At 42.3% G+C, this 9,590-nt stretch overlaps 1 protein-coding gene across 1 annotated transcript; it reads right to left on the reverse strand.

Moving 5' to 3' along the window:
- Positions 1-653: 653 nt before the first annotated feature.
- LOC144503130 (immunoglobulin lambda-1 light chain-like) lies at positions 654-6,449 on the reverse strand. The gene is made up of 3 exons (XM_078227641.1): positions 6,354-6,449; positions 5,866-6,213; positions 654-1,189 (listed from the first exon to the last, which is right to left on the reverse strand). Exons 1-3 carry the CDS (start codon positions 6,400-6,402, stop codon positions 867-869), a joined length of 720 nt encoding a protein of 239 aa, XP_078083767.1. The 5' UTR covers positions 6,403-6,449; the 3' UTR covers positions 654-866.
- Positions 6,450-9,590: the final 3,141 nt, after the last annotated feature.

Here is a 9,590-nt window from a genome sequence, read left to right on the forward strand (position 1 = left end):
CTGCACAACTTCTTGCTACATATAGCAATTTATGTCTTGCAAGCCCAAATCTAACTGAAGAAATAAAACAATAACGTATCAAAGGGATGTCCTGTCGACTTTGTGATTCGTGTGAAGATGAAGTTTAAAAAAACAGACTATGTTCGGAGCTGGTTTGAGTCAATGCCTCACTGAAAATGCATCTGGGGAAGTTGACATGTTAGTAAAGCGCCTGCTTCAGTATGATCATTATTGGCCAATTAAAGCAATCGGATAGTTTATTTAAAAAATGATTTGCAGTCCCAGATCCTGCATTGTATCGGGTGTATTAAAAAATGAGGCAGTGACAGAGTTTGCCCTGAATATTGGTAATCAGGTGGTGTAGAAATGTCTGCCCGTTTAATGTATTTTTGTAAATCTCGAGACGCAGTTCAGCCCTTTCAGTATAATGGCAGAATGTAACGAGGTCCATTAAAAAAAAAAGTTGCAATATTACTTCATGGTGCTAATTTAATGTCACCGATCGTCTCCTTGTTGCGCCTGGATATCATTGGCTTTAAATAAAATGTGCAGAATATCACAATGATAGAATCTCACTATTTAATTCCCCTTGGAATGCTGCCATTAATTGTTTTTAAGGGAAAGAGAGAGAATAACAGAACGTCGGTCGAGATAACGCTATAATGATTTTATTACACAGCTGTATCAATGACATTACAGTGAAGCTTTGATCCATTCAGGGTGAACACAGTTAATTTGAAACTAAGGGAGTCAGCCGATCTGCTACAAACTGTGATGAAATGTTTGAAATGTTCCACTATTGCGGAATTTATTTTGAAATGACACTTTACCAACGGCAGAATACAAGAATGCATTAGATGCGTGAATCAGATACAGTTGGATCTGGAGATGCTTGTTTGAAGTGGGTTTGCTTGAGTCTCGTGTTTAACCACACAGGCGTAAAGCTCGTGTGAGTTCCACTCTGAGGCTAACAGAGTCAGATAACTGCTCACACTGAACGTGTTGTCCGCCTCTTGCTGGATCCGACTGGTCTCAACCCCATTCCTTCTGACGCTGCCATCTACAGTCCATTCAATCTCCGCAGCTCCTGGGTTAAAACCGCTCACCAAACACACCAGGGTCGCCATGTTCTTCGCTGTGATTTGATCCGCTGAAGGCGGAAGGAGAGACACAATGGGGCTCCGTGGATCTGGAAAGTAGAGACAAATGATTGCACATCCATTAAGAATCGGCATAAATCACTGAATCGTTGTTTCACCTTCAAATTGTTTTTTAAAATCGGTATTATTCTACAAGAATGTATATATTTTACATTGCGGAGTCTTATTGTTGCCAAATGCAAGAAGGCCATGACTCTCGTTTCTGGAACACATACAACCTGAGAAGGTTTTCCTTTTTTCCCTGCATGGACAGGAACATGCAAACAAAATCTGATCTAAAGGAAATAGTGGAGTTTGAAATATTAAAGAGAAAAATAAGACGGGAGGTTTATTGCATCCAGATGTGATCTGAGGCAACGCTGTCCGAACCAGCGTCACGACCAAAGAGAATTTCAGAACAACGCCAATCACTCAGAATTTGGGGTCAATATCGGAACTTCTGCTGACCGCAACATTTCTATATTTTGCAACTCAAAAATCTCGATTCTAAACAATGAAATTGATTGTTTGCTTTTGTCACCATTTACACTTCTCTGACGCAAGTCCTACATACTGAGACTGATGTTGGGATTTGTGTACATTCTTTGCCACGGCCTCACAAGGTGTCCCGCCCAGACCAACAGTGACGACGGAGCGTAAATCTTAACAAATAACTCCCTTTTGCAATGGAAATGTTTGGAGACATTTTTGCGGGTGGAGTGTCACAAAAGATTTGTTACAGCAAAGAGGAAGAGATTCGAACAAATATTGTAAACAATTCTAGTATATTAGAACATAACGTAACGACACCCTCAAAAGGCCAGTAATAAACCAAACATGTCCTCATAATTATTTATCTCTCACACCTTTTCGCCAAAGCAGACGGACTGTGAGATCTTACTGTGCTTAGATAGGGAGTCATGATTCTGACATTTGAAGAATGATTCTACTTCACAAGCACTTAATTGTGAGGATGTTCTGAGGCCGTGGTCGGCGCCAAATCAATGCAGGTTTGCATTTTCTTTCCTTTGTCATTAGTAGATATTCGCAAAGCTGAAAGGGCGTTGTCTCAGAATCTTGTCTCTTTAAGTCACCATTTACCATTTAAGTTACCATCTATCACAGTCAATGGAGAAACGCTCAGTAAATAGGTTGAGGCGTTGTAAGGCATCGAAGAAAGGGTTCAAATATGAATATCCATTTCTAACTAAAAGGATAAGTCTGACCTTTTACAGTTCGCCCTGACATTGAGGTATTATGTCGGCTACAACAACAATATGAGGGTTGTCGCTGTCGGTGTAAAAATCGAGTGTCTTTGGAGCTACAAATTCGTCTTGTTTTTTTTTGGAATGTAATTTGGATGTTGAAACTGAGTCGGCAGACAAATGCCGCCAGCCCTTATTTCAATGTTGGTATCGTCTTCCTGCGCCACCGAGAGTTTCGCTGAATAATCTCAAATGTCTGCACCGATGGGCAGGTGTGACGATCAACTTCTATTTAAACGGAAGCGTACTTAAGTGAATTATTTTTACACCGGCATTTTCTCCAGATATGATTTCTCAAAGTAACAACTAAAATATTCAAGAGCATTTTTCTCCTTTTTGCCTCATGCTGGTCCATTTCACCGTAAAATAGTCCAATAAACATATGACTTGAAGAAGAAAATAAAAAATAAAGAAAAGGAAGATTGAGAAGGGAAGAGACCCTGACCATAATTTTCCAATCGTGTCTGGAGCAGGCTTGGCTCTCAGAGACAGCAGGACAGATGAAATTGTGAAAGGGCGAAAAGGGGGTAACATAGTTTTAGACCAGTGAACCAAACCTCACTAAAGGGAGAACAATTGGAAGAAGCGCTGTTTAATCAAATGCAGCAGACACGGCTTTGCTGGCGGAATATCTTACCTCACAGCGTGAATTGGTATTTTTGAGCAGGTAGCATGAGCGGTGAATGACGGCAATATTTTTAGTATCGTCTACATGGATTTTAGCAAGGCTCTTGTTAAGTTCACACATAGGTATGAACAGGTTGGATGCGAAATTGGTTCAGAGGCAGGAAGTAAAGGGTCCGTATATCAATGAGTGCCTCTATGATTGTTGTCAGATAATACAAATTTGACAATGTGTTTGCTAACGAAGAAAGCTGGATAATGCAGGAAGACAACAATGGACTAGTCAGATAAGTTCAACAGCGGCAAATGGAATTAAATGCGGAAAAGTATGAGGAACTGTATTTTTCAGGAAGGCCAATAAAACAAGCGAGTACACTATATAAATGGGACAATGCCGAGAAATGTAGAGAAACTGAGTGAACTGAAAATGCATTTCCGCAGATCCCGAAGGCGGCTGAGCAAGTGGATATGGTAGCAAAGAAGGCATGTGAGGCAGTTACATTTATAAGCCGAGGTATAGATTGTTAGAACTTGATGGTTATGCTGAAACTGCTGGAAAGGTGCGTAGGAAACATGTAATTGTATGAGAGCGAGTACAGGGGAGATCGAGAGGGATGTCGGCTGAAATGGAATATTTAGTTATAAGTGTTGAATTGGCCAGCGTTCTTTTCTTTGGAACAGACGAGGCTGGAAGGAGATCTAATGGAAGGCATCATATTCAGAGGTGTCTGGACAGAATGGATAGGAAAACAGTATTGCCAATATTTGACGGGTCGATAAGAACGGCACTTGGATTTAGCGTTAGAAGTAGAAGGTTTAGCGGAGATTCGAAGGGAATAGTTTCACCCAGAGGGTTTTGGGGGATGTGGAACCTACTGCCGGGAAGGCTGTTAGTGGCAAATTAATGGACACTTAAACGCACATACAATGTGTAATCGAAAGGCTCATGAATAAATGTTAGATTGTTCCTTGTGAACCAGTGCAGACACGATTGACCAAGCAGGTTGTAACAATGTTGCAAAGATATATCATTCTATGATTCTGCGAATATATTATATTGCTTTCCTCCCTCACTGACGCACAGTGTGCATATTTATGAGGTACCCTGCCGCAACGCCGACAAGAGCTTCCAAACCAGCCATGTTTTCGACTGGACGAACACACGGGCAGCAGATGCACGGTAGCACCACCAGTTGGTAAATCCCCATCAATCCACACAGCATACCAAAGTAGAACTGTACCGCCTTTCCTTCACCGTCGCTTGGCCAAAAACTCTTAACCCCCTCCCTAAGAGCTCTGCGATGCATCTCTGACACATGGACGACATCGGTTTGAGAATGCGGCTCACTATCACTTTATCCATGGATATCAGGCGGGGAACAATGAATGTTAGCTTTCTGGTCACATCCCATGAATCAATGAAACTGGCAGTAATCCCCATGTTTTGTTGTATTACTACTCACTGACAATCACAGAACCAGCAGCAGAGCTGAACGAGTCCACAACAATACTCAAAAACCTGACAACCTATTCCGAGACATTCCAAAGCAACTGATTGGATAGGAAGAAAATGAACCGTAATTTCCGAGGGAAGCAAACATTCTGCGCATCGATTATGTTTGTTACAACGTTATGATGTGGAGATGCCGGCGTTGGACTGGGGTAAACACAGTAAGAAGTTTAACAACACCAGGTTAAAGATTTAACCTGGTGTTGTTAAACTTCTTACTGTGTTTACCCCAGTCCAACGCCGGCATCTCCACATCATGACTCCCATCGACACCGCAAACTGCCGGCTCCAAGTGGAGAGGATCGCCAAGAAGATCGCGCATATCGACACAGACATCAAGTGAAGGGGCTTAGAGCTCCGAAAGCTTGTGTGGCTTTTGCTACCAAATAAACCTGTTGGACTTTAACCTGGTGTTGTTAAACTTCTTACTGTGTTACTACGTTATCCAGTAACACTCAGGATCGATTAGTACTGGCGGAATTCTCGCAACAATATGGTTATTTTGGTCACCTGTGATTAATGCGAAATGTTAGGCTGAGAATCTTGTACCGAACTGTTTTCGGTGAGTTTGGGGACCAGTGGGAATGGGTCCCACCCAGGTACCACACTATCCTTCCGCAGGCTGAATGCAAGTAAGGTCTTAAAACACAATGTTGCTTCAAGTGGAACAAAGCAGCCTGATGTGAACGTTTTGAATGTAATTCCAGCGTTTTAAACCAGACTACAAGGGCAGCATGTGAAACAGCCTGAACCACTATATTGCTTTCATACAATCATGGAATTATAGAGCACACAACGGGGCCCATCGTAGCTTGTAAAAAACCTGCCCACTCAGATCATTTTCTTGCCTGTTTTCTTCACTTTTGAAATGTTTATCGTCTTGCGAATTATAGTTCCGCTCGCGGTGTTCATATAGCGAGGGTACTCCACTCCTAACACTGGCTGAGCGAATAAAAACATCCCATCCTTCCAGCGATTGCATTCAAATAATGTCCTCGCACTGCCGACTGGATCAGATGGCTCAAACGTCTGGAGAGCCGCAGCAGATCAGACCGTAAGCTTCCAGTGAAATGAATTTCACTCGAAATTAAATTGCCCCTTTACCCGATCCCATAATTGGACACAATCTAGAAAATCACCAAAGTTCTGAGCCCAGCTATCACTGCAATGTCTTTGGCTGCTGACTCAAGGATCCCCCATAAAAATATTTTCGCAGCAACCATTTTGATTTGCACTCATTCAATCCACCTATCCGACCGTTTCGAAGTACATTTTGTTATTTAGATAGCGTCACAAATGTTAGAGGACATTTAAGTGATTTACTTACTGTTCAGATTCAACTTCGTTCCTCTCCCGAAAATGAATCTATCTGGACTGCTGAGCTCAGTGCCACAGTAATAATCTGCAGCGTCCTCCGATTGCACGTTGGTGATGGTTAAATGCATCTTGTTACTCGATGAGTCCACAGACCCGGTGAATCGATCTGGAATACCCGAAGCTGGATCAGCGCTCTCATCCCAAACAAGCACAGGGGCGCTGCCGGGTTTCTGCCAGTACCAGCTCGTGTAGTAGCTGCTAATGCTGCCTCCGGACATGGTGCAAGTGATGCTGACGGTCTCTCCCGTTGAGGCCGAAATGGATCCTGGTTGGGTAAGGACAGGATCCGCAATTGTACCTGGTGAAATGCAAAGTATTGTCAGTCACACACTGTGAAATGTTGAATATAGCTTACAATTCAGGTTCGTTAAATCACAAGCGCAAAAGCAGATAATGTGAAAAAAATGAGCGTTACTTCAGGTTGACGCCCGTACTTACTGTGGAAACAGAGTATCAGTGCGGCGAGAACTCCAATCGATTGTGCCATGGTGAAGGTTTGGGGAGAGGAAGAAGGAAAATAAATCCTGACACGAATGTGCTTCTGAGTCCATTCCAAACTCTCCTTAAAAAGATTCAGACACCGCAGGGCGAATGAATATTAATTACGTATGCAAATTGCCTGTCACGTGGTATTAGGCCAAAGATCTCCATTTCGGTATTGTCTGATATTTGGAGAATGCGCACGTCAGCCATTTTGGAACAGAAGAAAAATAAATCTCCCAAGCCACAGAATAGCATGCAAAATGGCTCAATAACCTCCCCCCCAAAAAATAAACGGTGCGGTGAAACACAAAGAGATTAAATGGATCGTGTCTTGATCTCTGGAAGCCTGCCGATTACAATCAATAAATATTGCGGACAGAAAGCTGTTTAATAGGTGCATCGTTTTTGGTGAATAAATTAGAGACGAAACGTGCGAGTTGAGCTTTCATGTGCACACAGAGAGGTGTAAGGGAATTGACCACCGTCCGTATTGGCTTCTCGGGATAGATAGATGGACAGACAGATAGATCGATAGGTAGATAGATAGATAGATAGATAGATAGATAGATAGATAGATAGATAGATAGATAGATAGATAGATAGAGACAGTGGTGGATAGATAGATAGATAGATAGATAGATAGATAGATAGATAGATAGATAGATAGATAGATAGATAGATAGATAGATAGATAGATAGATAGATAGATATCTGAAGTGAGTGAATGATCGCCAAGCCCCGAGGAACATTATATTACCAACCTGGAATGTGATTGAGGTCCCAAAACTCTCCACTCAGCACTATTCAAGTGTTGGAAACCCACGGCATTCACAGTGAATTAAGCCTTGGCAAAATGAAATGCTCTCGGAAACAGAGCTTTTCGCATGATTTTCGTTCTTGGATTTGAGGGGTACATTTGCTGTCATTTGAAAGGATGAGTTTGAGAATGTCAATGCACTGGCCGACGTCGGAATGAGCTGAAAGTAGCAGTTTTTTCAAATCAGATTTCTGATGGCAGGTGACCCTACCCCCAACACTACCCTCGCTTCCCGCCGCACAACAGTATTGCAGAAGTCATAGTACAATGTTCCATTGGTCACTCATTTGAAAAGTTAAACAAAATCAGGCAAGCCAATTAAATGCTGATAACGTTAGCTTATCACACACCTTCACCCCATGTGTCCTTGAACAATTGTGAGAAGTAACCTTTTGATTATGCAGCTGAGGCGCACAGAGGAGAACGAGAAGAAATGAATTAATTACTTCGCCTGGAGAGCTGACGATCGCGGCTACAGGTGCAGTTGCGTCAGTGTAAAGAATTCGAGAAGCTTCATCGCAGAAGGAGAGCAATCAGTCAATCGCATCCATGTCGGTTCTGTAAAGGAGCGATCGAAGTGGAATTTCTGTCTTGATCTTACTCCAATTTTCGACACATTTTCCACCTTTTTGAGAGTGATTGTTGAATCTTCTTCCGCCAGTCTTTGATCCAATTGACTCCAGCTCATTAAGAGTCGGAACATATTTAACCACCACCACCCCTGTTCCCGGGTTATTTCAAATGTTTGCCTTCTGGTGATCAAACATCCCGACATTTGAATCAGCTTCTACTTTCTTTATCCAACACCTTTAAGAACATCTTTATCAAATCTACTGTGCGGCATTAAGGAGAACAACCCCAGGTTCTCTCGTCTTTACATCTAACTGAGCGCCTTTATCGCTGAAAACATGCGAATACACCTTCTTGCACCCTCTCCACGGCCTTGAAAGACATTCGAAGAATATTGTCCAGAACTGGACTCAATATTCTAGCTAGGGTCTAACAAAGATAAAAGGGTTAACATATTTGCTTGCATTTGTACCCGGTTGTTGGAATTTTACTGACTCCCGTGTCGACAGAATGAAGGGTGGAGAAGGAATATTAAAATTTCTCCACCACTGGGAAAATTTCCAACCGGCGGTCAGGTAGAGGGATCAGGAACAGATAATTAAAGTTGTTCGGCTGAAAGATATCGCAGGATATTTACTGAAAGATATGTCTCAGGTCCACGTCATGCAGTGCAGTCAGTACCCGGGGAGTGAGAGGCTTAAGGCCTTGCTTCTGGGTGGAATGTACAGAGTTGACATCTGCAGTGTGGAGAGAGGGAGAGAGACAGATACTAGTTCAGTTTAATGCAACAAGACAGCAGGAGCGAGAGAAGAACCACCCTCATGGCGTGCCAGCGGAATCGGAAAACGATTCGCATCGGGCCAGGAATGCAGGTTAAATTTGACTGAAGACGGTACGCAGCTGAAATAACAGACAGAAAGTGGGCCTACTTCATGGAGATGTTGAAGTCCCAATAGAACCAATGATTGCGTCCGATTGGAAGCAAAAGAGTTAAACTCTGCGATTCGTGGCAGAGCTGAAGATTGGGAAGATTAGAATAACCGAGAGGCAATGGCGAATAAAGTAATGACGAAGGAGAATTTAGAGTATGAGAGAATGTTAGCTAGACATATTAAAATAATGTAGGAATTTCTATATGCTTTTAAAAAAGAAAATGCTCACTAAAATATGTGTGGTTACTCTGGAGAAGGAGTATCGGAAATTCATAATACGAAATGAGGAAATGGCGACAGACTTGATACATGTTCACTGCCACGCTGTGGAATACATAAATAATATCCCAGAAATACTTGCAGGTGAAGAGGTGGAAGGGAGCGAGGAACATAAAGCAATTACAACCACCAGATCAATGCTACTGAGAAAACGATCAGAACTAAAGGCTGTCAAGTCGTTAGGGCATCATGGAGCTGTGTAAGATACCCTGACGGAGAGTGGATGCAGAGGCGATGGGCCGATTGGCCTCATTCTGCATTGTAGTGATTTTATAATTCCATGAGATCGGGAAATAGCACATCTAACTCCTGTATTCAAGAAAGGAAAGAGACAGAAAACATGTAACTCCAAGCCAATTAGCCTAACATCTGTCAAAAGTTAAATGTTAGAATCCATTATTAGAAGGTTATCTCAGGGCACTTGCAATTATGCAGAGCCAACATGGTTTTATATAATTGAAGCGATACTTTACTACTTTGTTATCCTTACTTGAGCAACTTATTAGTGACGTGCATAAAGGGAACCTGTAGAGTTGGATTTCCAAAACGTATTTCATAAGATGCCGCTTCAAAGATACATTATGAAAAGCCAAA

The sequence above is a fragment of the Mustelus asterias genome, chromosome 13, assembly GCF_964213995.1.
Source record: "Mustelus asterias chromosome 13, sMusAst1.hap1.1, whole genome shotgun sequence".
NCBI classification, from domain to species: Eukaryota; Metazoa; Chordata; class Chondrichthyes; order Carcharhiniformes; family Triakidae; genus Mustelus; species Mustelus asterias.